The following is a 16,227-nucleotide window of genomic DNA, read 5'->3' as shown; positions in this document are numbered from 1 at the left end:
CTAATTGCATGACACATTGAGATGGAACTACAGCAATGCGTGCTGATAACTTGTGTAATACAGTCTATGGTCTATAGTACCAGAGACTTCAGAAACCTATGTAATTCAGTAACAAAACCAGTCGCTAAAGTGAAAAAATACAAGGCTTCTGATAGTTTCACTGTACATCAGTAAACTGCATAGTCAATCATATTTTCTTTGCTTGTATTTATTGTAGGTTCAAACACACACATTATCCAATGTTACTATCAACAGTTATTTATGTTTCACTAGACCTTTTTGTAAGAACAAATTAAAAGTTCAGGAAATCTTAACATCCTTTTAGTTCAGGTTAATCTCCTGTCTAGTCCTTGCTATAAACCATAGAAATGTAAATAAAATAAGTGATATGTTGCTGGAGGAATTTACTAAATGCTACACCAGAAGCAAAGACTTACATAAACAGCTCAGAAATCAGAAATTATGGTAACTATCTTTGGATTGATTTGAAAACTAGGAAACCTGCTACCTACAATTCACAGGACAAACTATCTATGTTTTTCCTACAGTTACAGCAATCCTGGAAAACCTAGAAGGTACTTATTTCTTACTAGACTCTCCCTTCGTAGAAAGCATTTTCAGTAAATAGTAAAATGCATTTTTTCCAGTAGAAACAAGAACTAGGAAGTTCATCAAATCAAGGGATTTGGTTTCTCAGTAGATTCACTAACTGATCCAAATTATTCTGGATTTTATCTTTGCTGAGGGACACTTGTTTTGCAGTAATTCATTCTGCAGAACTCCATGGCCCAATTTTCTAAAGCAGGCTTACTTACACAAAGGATGCAGGATTCCATTTTTTGAAGCACAGATACGCACATGCCAAAATATTGATCCTAAAACCTAAACTACCTAGAGCATCATTTAGCTGTGATTTGTCAGTTCTAAGTATCGTTACCAGTAATCCACCTACCCTGCTCAGTTAATGAAAATTATAATAAAACAATACTATGCTAATGAAGGATAATTTCTAAAAATAATTTTGTATAAAAAGTGTAACAGAATTCCACACCTCTGAACTAATTATAAACAATCAATAATTTATGGCCTGCAACATGACTAGTCAAGGCTCTCAAATCTCTCATCTTCCACGACAGGAACCTGTTTTGGAGATGCTTTTCTTCAATCTTGCTTTCTTCAAAATTGGCCCCATTGATAGTAATCACAAGTTTTGAGAATTCAAACAGTGATCCTAATGCTGTCATGGAACACTGTATTATATTTTGCATAAGCTACAAAGAAATTATATTAATAGATACCAACAGCATTTGAGAGCTGAAAGTAACCATTTCTGAGTGTACTTATTGTGGGAAAGGCACAATTAAATTCTTTCAGATTGTTCCTGCACCCATGACTAAGATGGTGCCAGTACTTTGAAGCAAAACTTCACGAAACAGTTTACTACAGTAAGATACAAGTTATGTGATGTGGCTTGAATGGTTTTAATATCCGGTTTAATTTATAAAAACAACAAGAACTTCCAGGGCCTGACCTTTCTTCCCAATGAATTAATGTAAAGTCCATTACTACCTTCAAGAAACTGCCCTTCAGAGCCCAGGAACACAGAAAATAGCAAAAAATCCACGTAAAGTATTAACACATCAACCTATGGAGCACAGTTTCTCCACCATGTGCTCATATGTGAGCTGTATTTCTTGACCAGGAATAAGAATAAAATACAGTCACTGCTTGCATCAAGTTCTACTGCTCTAATAACGTGAGTTTTTTACAGAAATCTTTTTATTGTATTGGATACATCAAGAAGGCTTGTTTCCAAAACAAGTGTTCATCATTTAGGTAGGACAAGCATAGACTTTGTCTTTCCTTCAAGAAATGAGGGAAGAGAAAAAAGGAGCAAGACCTTTGGAAACCCTTAAAGGCAAAAAGCACAAACCTTTTAGATATGTTAGTCATGGTGGGGCACAGGAGGAGGAAGACAAGTATTTCTGAACAAAAGGAACTTAATAAAATGACGATACCATATGTTTCCTTATAAATACATAAAAGTATTTACATGTTCTGGTTAGAAAATAGAACATGAAAAGCCACAAACAAAAATCTTGCTTTTCTTACATGTGGACAGAATTCTCAGGTAGTTATTCCATTTTGATTTTTTTTTTTTAAATCCTAGGACGCCCAATTATAATATTACTATTAAAAGAGTTTAAAGGGATCCAGACTTGCACTTTTAGCTAGGAATTTGTAAGGAGTTCCTCATATTGTTGTCACTTAGCATAGCATGTAAGTTACTGTCACATCTGAAGGTAATTATTTCCACAGAGAAACTTCTGAATCCCAAGTTTTTCTATGGCTAGTTCTCTACAGGTAGTGTATTATCCTACTAGATAAAGAATTATTTACATCACTTACCTAGTAGGATTTACAAGAAAAATAACACTGAACCACTTTGCTACCTAAGTTACTTAATACATTTTTACCTTAATTTTAAGTATTTCCAGAGATTAAAGAGCATTTCCTTGAATGGCACAGTTTTAGGTACCTGCTATTTTTATATACAGTGTATATATATATATTTCTTTATAAATAACTGTGTAACCAGAAGATTGTACTCAGAAAATTACACTATAATGTTTTAACATCTTTGCAGCATAAGTCTAACTGGAAGGAGTGCTCTAGTTTTCCATGCAGCAGTATATAGCAGATGCTCCCAATTTCTCATTTTCTTTTTGCGTTTAAGAATGTATTCACACAACCATTCTTCGAATTCCACACTCACAGCAAAACTTTGCCCATTCCACTGGATACCTTGTTCCACATTCATGGCAGAACTTCGATAAATGTACAGGTGAATTTCCTTCACTGCTTTTTGAACTTCCATTGACTGAGGATGTGCAGTGTCCACTGTCATATCCAATTTTACCATCAGACCTGAAAATGCCCAGAGAAAGAACATTCTCTGTAACACAGTTCAGTATAACTTGATGCAAAATTATTCTAATCCTTGCAGTGAATTACTGCTATTGTTACTGTCATCTTACACTTCCTGTTTATTTACAGTGGCATATCTTATAACTCTACAGACTCCCCTAATTATCTCCAGACATTCACATTCCCTGCAAGAAAACAAAAAAATATGCCAAAAATTTACGACTAGGATCTAGAATTTAGATCTAGTAAAATCTAAATTAAGATTATTAACTAGTAAAATCTAAATTAGGATCTAATCTAAATTAGGATCTAATCTAATTATATCTAATTTAGGATATTTGATTTAGTAGTTAAATTGGATGCTGGAAAACTTAAAACTCAGCTTGTCAAAACAAGAAAGGGTAAAATACAATACAGCAATGCAATTTTTATCCTACCCTTTGAAAGGGCAGACAACAGAATTTCTATGCTTAGCATGCAATGTAACTAAATTTCAACTGAACCACACATCATTTGAAGGACCATTCACTTATTTTTTTCAACAGCAATCCTAAGAAGTTATTGACATTTCTAACAGTCTTGCATGCACACCCAATACAGCTGATGACAAAGGTGTTGTTAGATGACAAATATGCAAGATATATTGAGTATATTAAACATGCTAAATAATACTGATCATGAGTTATCTATTAACTGCAGAGAACAGTATTTTCCCCAATTTCTTTTGTACTAAGTACTCCCCTTTAACTAAGGTTCTATTGCTGACAAAAATCCACAAAATTCAAAGGTACCTTGAGTAACTGTCGGAATTGCTAGTTTTTCTTTTGTTTGTTAGAGCTCCTGTGCTCATGGTTCTTGCTACACTAGGAGGGGTTGATGTCCGTGGCTTTGTTGCACCTCTAAAACATGAAAAACTTCTGATCATTTATGTATACACAAAAATACACGCAAGAACATACATTTACAATGATAAAAAAAATTAGCTCAACAATCTACACATCAATTAACTGCATGAAAAATATAACTTGTTTCCTACTGGGAGAAGACAGTAGAGCTCTGGCATGAACTTGCATGTTTTGGACTGAATATGACTTCAGCCTTAGAATGAGAAACAAAACAGAACAGCAGGTCCCTTCTTGCCCATGTGTTTTACTTGCTTTCACACCAAAATACAGGTAGATCCTGCAGTACTGGTGGTTTAGTATATAATGTCTACCTTGACAAACTATGAATCACATTTTAGGACTGGCAGGGCTTTCAGAGAAATATAGAGCAGCTGACTGCACATTTAAAAGTGAAAAGAAGATAAAAACAAAAAACGCAGAAAGAAGACCATATTCTCAATATTTTGTGAGCAATATCAAATGAGTCACAAAACTTTTTCGTCATAGCCACAGACTTTATTTAGGATGCGTAGATCCTCTTTCTTCAAAGCATAAATATTGTATTTATAAATAGGAGGAAAGAAAGTCTATCCAGATGTGCATTAGGGCCTATTTTTTTTTTTCTAGCCTGTCACAGTGTTCTTGAAATTGGCTTCAATAGTATGACCACACTGCTATGAAAGATGCTTTCCTCAGAATCGTGGGTTTTATGAGAAGCCAGTATGCAATGAATAACACATTCTAAACATACAGAACATCTCACTACTTGATGACTACTGAAACATCAGAATTCCCTGAAAAATCTGAGTAGCACTAAAAAAAAGATTGGAAGGGGCATCCTTTTATCATCAGTGACAAATGACAGAATTTTTCATCACTACTCAAAAGAATTACCATTTACTGGAATTTCTTCTTCAGCAAGACTTTAGCAACTGATATCTTGTGAATGACTCACCAAGTTTTTCTGTTCTCAAACTTGGAACACCAATGTATAAATGAAATTGAAGCTGGGACTGGCTTATGGACTTAAAATAAGACTCCATTTAAAAAAAATTGTCACCAAGAGCCTAGTTGGCAACGAAAACCCAGAAGTGACTTCTAATTTTTTCTTCCCTTCAGATGAATCTAACTGCTCATTTCACAATAATAAACAACTTAGTCTTGGTTTGGGTTTCAAAGTATATGGAAGAAAATGCATTCAAATCCAGTAACTTCAAATGAAACATTGACACAACTGAGGAACTATGTAGGAACTCCTGAATTTTAGACATGTTGCATAAAACATTTCTTCCTTCACGTTTATAAGCATAGATTAAAGATTGCTTTTCAGCTTAAGTGGAAACAGTTCAGGGGAAAAGCAGTCAAATGATTCACTATGAAAGTTGAAATCAGGAAATAAATTTAAGATTAAATCAAGTGATACTATATTTAACTAAAATATTCAAGTTTAACAAGAATGGCTTCTACATGTAACATGCGGAGTGGAAGCATCAAAGATTCTGACTCACTGGGCAAAACACTAGCCTTCTCCCTTAGTTTTCCTGTCTGCCCAACTTTTTTAGCAAGGAGATTCTAAAGATGGTTTCATAATAAAAAAAAAAAAAAAAAAAAAACAGAACAAACAAACAAAAAAAACCCAACAAAACCCTGAAAAAGCACTACATAATTTAAATCAGAATTAAACTTATTAAAAGTTATGTCTTTCAGACATTACAAGATTCCAGGATAAAAGTTCCAAATGTAACCTAGATTACACTGTTACAAGTATACACAACAGTATAGACGCTAAATTTTCTATCTTATGTTATTTCCCTCATCTGATTTTACCCTGAAGAGAGACCGTTGCTCATAGTTCAGTAAAAGTCATTAGAGCTCAACAGGGGAAAGGACATTCTGTACTGTTACTTTGTTAAGGGAGCTGGAAAAGCATATAAAGAAAAATTCAGCTGTAGACACAGAAATGGTATAGATCATGACGGACTGTAGATGATCAGACTATGATGCAAAGAACAGGATTGTGTCTCAGTTCCTGTTTAGACAATTGCAAGTAATTTAAAACATTTTTTCAAAAGTATTACTGACTCAGTTTTCTCTGGATTTTGGGGGGGACAAACATGCTGCAATTAACAGCATTAATTTCTTAAACTGAAGTCTCTTCAAGGTGTACTTTGACTCAATCATTTTTAAACATAATACTAGGAGTCCTAGATATTTGACACAAATTGGCATGAAAAAACTAACCACTACTCTTTCTTGAATTTCAACTGTTCAGTTCTCTAAAACATATGTAATACCCTCATCCCACTAACTACTCTGAAAATTCACCTGATGTTTTAATGCTAAGTATATACTGGAGAAATTTCTCAGAAATCAGTGTCTTATATACATGATTTGTGTGGCATCTAGAACAGAACAGATGCCACTGACTGAACCAGGAAAAAAAAACCACCCCAAAATATTGAAAAGCCACATTGCAAGTGCACTGTCTACCCTGTCTATTGAGGGAGGCAGAGTCCCACAAAGAAATAAAACGTCATTTATTAAAGGTTTAACACGATGTCTTGATTCTGAAGTATTTAAGCATATCTTACTGCATAATTTCTGCAGACTCTTTTCCCCAAATAGTTTTCTAAAAATAAATGAAAAAAAAACCAACCCCAAAACAAAAACCCAAACCTATTTTTAGACTAGAAACTTTGAGTCTTATAATTAACTGGAATGTTTTCTGAGATTTTTGATGAGTAAATCAGCAGAAGTAGCAGGCTACCATGGTCTACAGCTCTATTCATCCCAGATCTAGACACATGATTAGCATTAGGTTTCATGTGTATTTTATGACAAATCTTGAAACTGTACCCTTAAGTTGTAATCTGGTCTCTAGAGACAGATGTTTTTCAACAGAGTTGGACACCATTGACTATCTCAACCTCTGCCACCATAGCTTGGTCTCTTCCAGTCTGTCTAACCTCTGCCACTTCTATTTACTTGGCTAGTTCCATTGTTTATGTTTTTTTTTTTTAGTTTTGGTTGGTCTTTTTGTTTGTCTCTTTTTTGCAAGGTTATACAAACTCCTGTCCTAAGTTGGAACTTGATGATCTTAAGATCCTTTCCAACCCTAACTATTCTACGATTCTATAATTCTATGATTAATGGAACCTGACAGCAGATGAAGCTGTGTAACAATGCCACCTTGAATTCTTCAAATCTGGACATACCTTTAAAGACGTTTATTATCCATTCTGAATTTCAAAAGAAAGAAGATTGAAGGTGACTTCAGCTCATGTTGTACACCTACTTGAATTACGACTGTTTGCAAAATCTATTTATGCATTTGCAATTTGGCTGGAGTTTGCAATAAGTATCAAGCTTGCTCCCTAGACAGGACGTTTTCACGTATTCTTGACAGTTACCACTGTCACCCACAACAGCTCATAGTTATGTGCAAAATAATAAGTTCCTTATGACTAATGGCATGCATACCAAAGTCCAGAAATCATAAACTGTGACCATCCACATTGCTATGCTGAATTTTACAGGGGTCAGTAGCTATTCATATTTGTCAAATGCTGTTGGCATGTAACATACTAAATAACGTCCTGTAAAGAAGGAAGATTTAATTCCTAAACTAAGCAGACATTCAAATAAGAACAACAGAGAAGTTACAAAGAGCAGAGTAAGCACCCATACTCTTGCAGAAGTTCTCTCAAGAAGAAAAATCAAATCACTGCACTATGGACAGGGGCTATTGTAAACACTTTTAGTTACTCACAAATTTTCAGCATCTTATAATGTACTATAAAATGAAAAACTGACCTGATTTTTGATGGTTCACAGGATTTATAGCTCTAGCCCAACATGCAAAAGAACAAACACCCCCCTCCCCCAAGATACCTAAAAGATATCTAAAAGGACACCACCTCCCTTTATTCCTTTTGCTTCTTCAAATAGAAAACTAAGTTCAGATATTCTTGCTCTGTCTCAAAGATACTTCAGCTTTAGTTACAATACTAAAATAACAGTAAGAGATTTAATCACATTTCTACTACCTAAAGCATTACATTCCATGTATGTGTCACATAGTTCCCTACTAATTTCTCTTTTACAATATGCTTTAAGGTATTGTTCATGAAGAATCAACCCAATTGAATTTGGCATCTTCCAAATTAAAAACAAAGGGTTAGCTACTACAGAGTATCTATTTCCTTTTTAAAAGATTGGAATAAAATTTCTTCAAACTTAGATTTCTTCCAAACTAGCTGAAAATTCAAAGGTCTTTATATGAGGTAAGTTGGACTTAATAAACTGCTGGACATGTTATTATAAAGTCTTCCCTATTCAAATTCTTGGAGCACCACAGCTATCTTACAGAAGACAGGTAAGTATTTGACTTTCAGAGAATAAAATGACTTTGTCATAAAATATCTGCCTGTAAGGCATTTGTATAGTTATCAGGCTTAAATGCTTACTTCAAGCTTTACATTATTCAACAGTTTTATCTCAGGTTTACAAAGATAGATGTTCACTACTCTTAGTTCATAACCAGTAACAAAAGAAGTCAATTCTGGTAGAAGTCTTAATATTTCCTGTTCTACTGTGAAGCTGTTTACTTAACATAAAACAGGTGCTTACACTAATTACATTATATACTCTTCTCCCACAGCATTATATGGCAGACATTCTGGGTGACAGATGTCTGCCAAGGTAATACTTTCACTATTCCAATGCTTTAGAGGAAGATTCTGCAAAACAGATAAACCACATTGATTTGTAATACTTACTTCTTTATAGGCAACAACTCATTTGGTCTTTTGATGGTACTGTCTGTTTTTGTATCAGTGTCATAAAACCTTTGCACATCTCTTCCAGTTCGCAGTGGTAGGCCTAACTTGTCCATCTTACTACTAAAATATATAAAGGGGTACTCATAAGGAGATTGCTAGATTGCTATTCAAGTTATTGCAAACAATTTAAAGTACTCACAATTAAATACTGACATTCCCAAAGAATCCCCATGGACTAAAATAATGTAGAAATCAGACTTTAATAATTCAGCAAACAAGAGGTGGTTTTTACTTTGAAGAGAACAGGATTTCATAGACTTATATTTGGATTAGGTTTCCAATACATACTTTTTTTAAAAACAAAATAAAAAAAACTAATGTCAGTTATCCTCACTATCTGCACAATGCACTCGCATTTGGCCTTTTATCTTTTAAGAATAGCTTACATAAGGTCAAACTTCTCAAGTAAAAGGGGCTCATAATTACAAGCCACAGTAACTTTATTAAGGTGTTAGGAGGTAACAGAGATGTAAGTAGAAGCCTCCTTGACTTTAGAATTATCAAGAAGGAAATTTTTTTCTTTTTCACTTTATTTGGTAAAGGCTGAACATTGTGCCCAGAGAGAATAACACACCTTCCATTCTCTTTTCTTTTATGGAGATAAGAACAGAAAGCCTGAAAGAAAAACACGTTTGTTTTAGTATAAAAAAACCCCACTCACAATAGACAGTACTATACACTTTTCTATTATTATGGGTAACATTTTCAAACCAAAAAGAATAAACCAAAAATTTTAAAATAAATTTTAAAAACATGAAATGTTTTCTTGGTTTTGGTTGCATTTTTTGTTTGTTTTGTTTTGTTTAAAACTAAACAAAAAAACCCATACCACCATCCCTTCCACATATCAGTGTAAAGGAAAATTGTAGCTTTTCAGAAACCACAGCTTATATTAGGAAAATTAGATTTTCAAGTAAAGTTCTGCATTTCTAGCATCTTAAATCCTACACTAAAAACTGCATAAAGCCTATTATATCTCCAGGCCTACCTCAATAATATAACTGAAATTTCATCTCAAGAAAAGCTTAGTAACTTAAGACTGAAGTGGAAAATGATGACACTTAAAATATTTTTTATTGATCTTTCTGAAATTAAAGAACTATAAAAGAAACAAACCAAGCAAGATTGATGGAAATATCTGGTTAGCAGAAGCTTAACTGTTCTGTAACCTCCCCACCTCTAGAGGGAAATCAGAAGGCAAAATCAAAGAACCAAAACTAAGAAAATGCATCCTCCCACCAAGAGAAATAATTTCTTAGAATTACTGTGCAGTTTTCTGATTCTTATCATACAACCTTAATAAACTACAATGCCAGGAAGGCAACAGCTAATTGCTGTCAAGGAAGCATATTCTTCTCAATTTAGCTTTTAAAATAAAAGATACAACCATAAAAAAAAAAACCTGCTTGTGTATTGCTGTATCTCCAACAGCTGTATCATACTACTTTTCATGCTCTCACAATAACGTCGTATTAAAAAGGAAAGAACCTGTCAAGTTTGCTACATAATTTTTTTCAGAAGCTTCTGGTATGAACCTTAAAAGCATTAAATGATATCTTCCCACCCTCAGAGTAAAGAATTTCTTCGGAATATCTAACCTTAATGTCCCCTCTAAGTTTAAAGTCATTCCTCCTTGTCACTATATGCCCTTATAAAAAGCCCCTCCCCAGATTTCTTGTTGGCCCCTTTAAGTACTGGAAGGCTGCAATAAGGTCCATCTGGAGCCTTCTCTTCCCCAGGCTGGATAAACCCACTTTGTCAGCCTGTCTTCACAGGAGAGATGCTCTAACCTACGATCACCTTTGTAGCCCTTCTCTGGACTCCAACCTATCACACTTTTCTTAGCTCTTTTCTGATCCTTAAACAATTTATCAACATGATCTATAACTTCAGGCACCTACAGTGTAGAATATTGAAGACAATAACCTAGAAACAGTTATGATAAAAATAAAGAACTACAGGATTCCTCCACTGTTCAACAAAACCCAAACCCCCAAACTGACAGGTCTTTCATGTACTAATGAAAAAAAGGACAATCAGAAGAATCTTATTAAATGCAAAGAACATGAAGACAACTTCCTATTTACTAGATTTCATTGAATGAAACTGTGTTAAGAGTTTTAATGAAAAGAATAAGATGTTTACAAAATACGTTTTTAAAGGCTAAACATGCTGTAAGGCAAATATACAAGTGGAATTTAAAATTTACTGATACTGGTTAGCTGTGCTATTCACATTGCATTTCAGCTGTAAGACAGTACTAAATGTATCACTAATAGACACGATTCCTAGGAGGATTAACTTAGATTAGCTTAACACTAAACAGTATGTTCTATCCCCAAAACAAAATAAAAATGACAAAGTAATACCCAAGGGTTCATTCGTTATACTGAAAAGCATCACATAATTTTCCACGTCCAAATTAAAAAAAAACAGCTCATAAATGAACCATGCACAGACAATCTGTACATGCAAAAGATCCCTGACTGACCACAGACAGTGGTGTCAGGTTCTGCTAGGCAAAACAGTTTACACGTGGGGGTGGAGTTTGCCTGTTTGCTTAGCCTTAGGATAAGAGGAATGTACCCAATTTTTTCTTCTGAAGATCTAATTGCTTCCAACAGTTTACTAGAACTGCCCTGCTCCTCAAGAAATGCATGACAAAGCTAAGCTTCATATTCTTACAAAATATGTATTAATCTTAAGATCTTAACATGATTCACTCTTAAAATACACGCCTAATCACAACTTAGGTAGATTTAATTTTCCTTTTCCCAGTTCTTCAACATCAAAGAGAGTAAATCCTACTTTCATGCAAGTGAATGAACATTTTACTACTCACTACAACACAGAGACACATGCTACTCTTGCACTCTCATTTGATTCTCTAGGACTCAGAAATAATATCCTTTTGCTACACTTCCATTAATATTTATAACTGTCTGTGCTTATACTCTGTCCAGGCAGAAGAAGAAAATTCTCACTGCATAGCTCAACTGACACATCCTGATCTCTGCATACAGAGTAAGCATCACTAACACTAACCTAGCTTATACTGATGATGCTGTGGTGTGCTCTCTCAGTAGTCCTTTACTCGGGGAGCAGAAGAGAATCCAAATTAAAAAAGAAAATAGTATAGCAAAAATTACTTACAATAAGGGAGTCCATAAATTTGGTTTCATTTCTTCTCATACAAAATAAAAATGTATACTGTGATATTTAAGTTGAACTTCATATAAAATTAAGGTCAAGAATCTTTCCTTTACCAAACTAAATGCCTACAGACCCAATTCCTCCTAGTCTTCACCTTTAACATGAATGCAGGAACTGCTTCATGTGCCTGTTCAACAGTTTCAGGCAGCAGTACAAGAGTGCCACCTAAAGAGCAAGAGGGAAACTGCACGCATGTATATTTAATCACTTTTGGTTCTAACATTAGCCAGTAGATAATCGTTTCTTGCCCCTTTGCTTATGCAAACCAAACAGGTGTCGTGAGTCTACAGAAAGAACCAATGTCTGATTTAATTGCTTCCCCTCTCCCTCCAATATTAATCTTAATCCTACTGTTAAGCCACTCTATCTGCCAAATCAGGAATGACAACAGTTAGGTTTCAATTAATTAAAATGTAAAAAGTAAAAAAAAAATATAAAAATTCCTTAGGGAGAACTGCAGGAGCAGATATCATGCTATGGCTTCCCATTTTACTGGTTAACTTGCAAACATAGCAAAAAAAATAAATACATCTTGTTCCATCCTAATGAAGGCTATTTTCATAGAATTCTGAAAGTGGCTTTTTTTTTTTTTTTTTTTTTTTTTTTATAATTCTAGCTGCAATTACCTAAAGCCTAAATTATAAGATGTTTTAATGTTGAAAATCTGTGTCACAACAGACTCCCTCTCCAACTTCGGATTGACTGTTAGTGTCTCACTCCCTGCTCTCATAGAATTCTGTAGGTATTTCAATGGAATCCTACCTATTTCCCCCTCACATCCTGGGGCTAAAACGATTAGGGCCAAAATTGTCACTAGTAACCAAGATAAGTCACCTAACTCTTCCATGTTGTAACTGCTCCTCTTTGCTTCAATGTAGCTCCTGACAAATCTCGGAAATGAATACAAACAAGCTGTAAGAAAGATTGTTAGGTCTCACCTAGAAAAGACACATTTAAACAGCCATCTGTGAGAAAACTAATACATAACCAGCAAGGAATCACAAGGACTGGCTGGCAAAGATGAGAACGCATGTTTTTTAGAGCAGAAAAGTGAGGACTTCAGGCAGAAACACACTCATCTGTACTCTTAAATATGTGAGGTTATAAACCAAGCTACATTCACAGCCTCTCAGGCAGAGATCATTACCTGAGAGCTATGTCAACTAGAAGTCATCTATTTGTGGTTAACATGTGAACAGAGAGAATTTGCACAAACATCTCTTCAGATATTAACTACTTGGTTTGACCATGTCACTATTCTTCTTCAAAGTTTCAGTAGAAGAAATGGAAGACTACAGAATACAAAGTCCAATGAGCAACTGTCTAGGAAAATTAAACAGAACTTCCTTGTTAAGAAGTTAAGACCAAAACCTGTGACCTCTCAATAAGCAACGCAGACTGCAATTTACTCTCAACAGGGAAAGGCCTTTTCCAGACAGCTGGGATTCACCAATGGGGCCAGGAACATGCTTTGAAATGACCTCCCCTGACTTTTTTACTGTGGTTTGGAGACCTACTCTTTTTGTCTCTCATCAGTAGGTGTTAACTTCTGAAAATGGAAAAATAAGATATAAAAATATGGCACTGCATAACAGAGGGTGGGATTTTCTGACAGTTGAAGCATAAATGCCTACAAACAGTAGTGAAACTGATTCACAGACCAAAGGCTCCTATGACACTGGAGGGAATAATAATAGTAACTGATAACCTCACTGACTCTACCTCCAGTCCATATCTGAAGGAGTGGGTAGAGCAAGGAGGGACAGAACTGCATCCTCATGCAACATGGTATTAAGAGGTGCTGTAGTTCGTATGTGTGTGTAACTTGTGAGACTTAAGGGCAATAAACTAAAAATCACTAGTTTTGTGTAATTAATAAAGCTGTCCAACCCCATGAGCTCTTTCAGAATGTCCCTCTTCCTCACAAACTTAAGTCATTGTTTTACTCCACCTTATTCAGCCTTTACCAATCGGATACTCGTTTTTATAAGAATAAGCCTTCTTCAATCACCAGTGTTACAACTGCAGTAACTCTGTTGTATGTTTTCTCTCAGTACTCCTCAAATTTCTGTAAAATTGCTCTACTTTTCTTCAATCCCTTCATACATTTATTCTTTGAGATAGTGTGTACTGACTACCCCCCCCCCCAGCAAAGTATCAGTAACAGCCCTGATCACACCAGCACTTTCACTGAATTCTAATTACATACATCTACCACTTTTTGCTGCTGTTGTAGAGCACTGGTTTCCATTGCCTTATTTGTGCTCACTCATTTGTTGTCTCTTGAGTATTTTAAGACAGGAAAGGGAAGAGGGAAAGTATCCACCCTTCTGTGCTAAGAGGGAAGATCCTGTCACAACTGACTTGTGGTCTGTAGCACAGACCTTTTTTTTTAATTCCCACGAATTGCAGGAAATTATGCCTAATGTTTCCCCCTTCAAGTCTCTTTGCTTTTAGAGAAAGAAAAAAATATAGCTCCAACCATTTCTGCATATTCTATAACCTTTTAATCTACTTCCTATCTCTTTTTCTCATTTGACCACCTCTGCTGTTATTTTAACATCAGAAAATGTATCTTCGCCTACTTCTATGTTCCTTAAACATTGCGTTCATAAATTAAGGATAAATTAGTAACATCACACTTCTGAAGCTCACAGCAAAAAAAAAAAAAAAAAAAAAAGAGTGAAATAGACCACAAAGACCTCCAGAACTAGCACAACGTAAACATAAAATAAAGTGTAAATGACAACTTTAAATGAAAACTTACCCTGCTTGTGAGTTTACCATTCCAAATGAGTTTTTATGAACTGGTGACAATGTCTGAGCTTTGCTCCCGCTGGATCCAGATGAGGACAGTGCTTTACTTGAAGAGGTACCTTGCAGTTGAAAGCAAGCATGGAAATACAAGACAACATAAGATTTTGCTGCTGGGATGATATAACTCATTATAATTTTTTAATATCAAAATTCAAAACAAGAGTTTTAGAAATGTCAAGATATGAACAAGTGTCAAGATACAATAAAAAAGCAAGCACGTTTCCAGAAAGTTACAGATCATATGCAACTGAGTTGCATATGTTCTGCATATATTCTGTTTAATTAGAATATTCTATTCTAATAAAAATATTGCATCTCAATTACTTTCTTCAGAAAGCAAAAGGAAGGAAAAGAAGTCTAGAATGTCAAAGTGTGTACAGACAGAACATGTCTGATACCTAATGATATCTGAAATTGCAATAAGACCGGTGTTAGCATAATTATAATATACATGGCTTTTATGTTCATGTTCATGATCAGAATCATATTCAGCATAAAAATTAGTTACAGAATTAAGCAACAGAAAAATATCAGGTGAGAGACCAGTATTCAATAAAATTTTGCATTACTACACAGAATGATTCTGCAGGTTCAATTCAGAAAAAAAAACAATTTGACCTGATAAAAGAGAAGATAATCCTGTGTGCTTAAGAGCCTCATTGGACAGATGCCAATCAATGCCCCTTCCAACTTCACAGAATCACAGAATCCCAAGGGTTGGAAGGGAGCTCAAAAGATCATGTAGTCCAACCCCCCTGCAAGAGCAGGGTAACCTAGAGTACATCACACAGGAACTTGTCCAGGCGGGCCTTGAGTATCTCCAATGTGGGAGACTCCACAACCCCCTTGGGCAACCTGTTCCAGGGCTCTGTCACTCTCACAGTAAAAAAGTTTTTCCTGATGTTCACATGGAACCTCCTATGCTCCAGTTTACACCCACTGCCCCTTGTCCACTTTAAATGTTTTTACCAGCCACTATATCAATTTCAACAATAAGTATATACGTAAGTAAAACCAAGAAATATCAGGTCACAAAACCATTGGTTAAATTTAAAAGTGTTATGAAAACCAGACATTATCTTATCTGCTCATGTAACACTGAACACCTATGAATGTTTTTACTTCAGTTTAGATCACTGGGTAATGCTGTAGAGATCCTTCCAGATATTAAAATCATACTACTTTTACTGCATAGGTTGAGAATGAGTATTTGGAAAGGAACTGGAAAATCTGTAACATTCATTTCATACCTACAACAGTTTTGCTAACACCACTTGGCTGCGGTAAGCGTGATGATGATGGTGGTGTTGATCCTACAGAAGGCATCTTCTTAACTGCGGGTGGTTTGTACTGTAACAAAATACAACCTAGAAATTTAAGCAATTAAATCAAACTATCTATACAACACAATAGGTAGTTACCTCCGGTATTGTGGGAAAACAGGTACCTATTACCTACTCAGTATACTGTTTCTGGTAGAGGGTCATGCAAATGGTTTCCACTAGTCTGCTTTATTATACATACAGATGATACTAGTAAGAAAG

The 16,227-nt window shown here is 35.0% G+C and overlaps 1 protein-coding gene across 2 annotated transcripts in view; it reads right to left on the bottom strand.

The window, feature by feature from the left end:
* Positions 1–1,467: 1,467 nt before the first annotated feature.
* Positions 1,468–16,227, bottom strand: part of ZC2HC1A (zinc finger C2HC-type containing 1A) — a 32,644-nt gene continuing 17,884 nt past the window's right edge. Inside the window, exons 6-10 of one of the 2 annotated variants that reach the window (XM_061343003.1) lie at positions 15,934–16,033; positions 14,634–14,742; positions 8,591–8,713; positions 3,720–3,827; positions 1,468–2,928 (exon numbers count right to left, since the gene is read on the bottom strand). In XM_061343003.1, the coding sequence (XP_061198987.1) occupies positions 2,745–2,928; positions 3,720–3,827; positions 8,591–8,713; positions 14,634–14,742; positions 15,934–16,033 (624 nt within the window). In that variant the 3' untranslated portion in view covers positions 1,468–2,744. The remainder of the gene's footprint in view (positions 2,929–3,719; positions 3,828–8,590; positions 8,714–14,633; positions 14,743–15,933; positions 16,034–16,227) is intronic. The other variant, XM_061343004.1, reaches the window with a different exon arrangement.

Source organism: Neopsephotus bourkii, unplaced genomic scaffold, assembly GCF_033783945.1.
Source record: "Neopsephotus bourkii isolate Nb327-2 ecotype Australia unplaced genomic scaffold, CSIRO-AGI_Nbou_v1 NB_1820, whole genome shotgun sequence".
In the NCBI taxonomy this organism is placed as follows: Eukaryota; Metazoa; Chordata; class Aves; order Psittaciformes; family Psittacidae; genus Neopsephotus; species Neopsephotus bourkii.
This window is presented reverse-complemented; position numbering and strand designations above follow the sequence as displayed.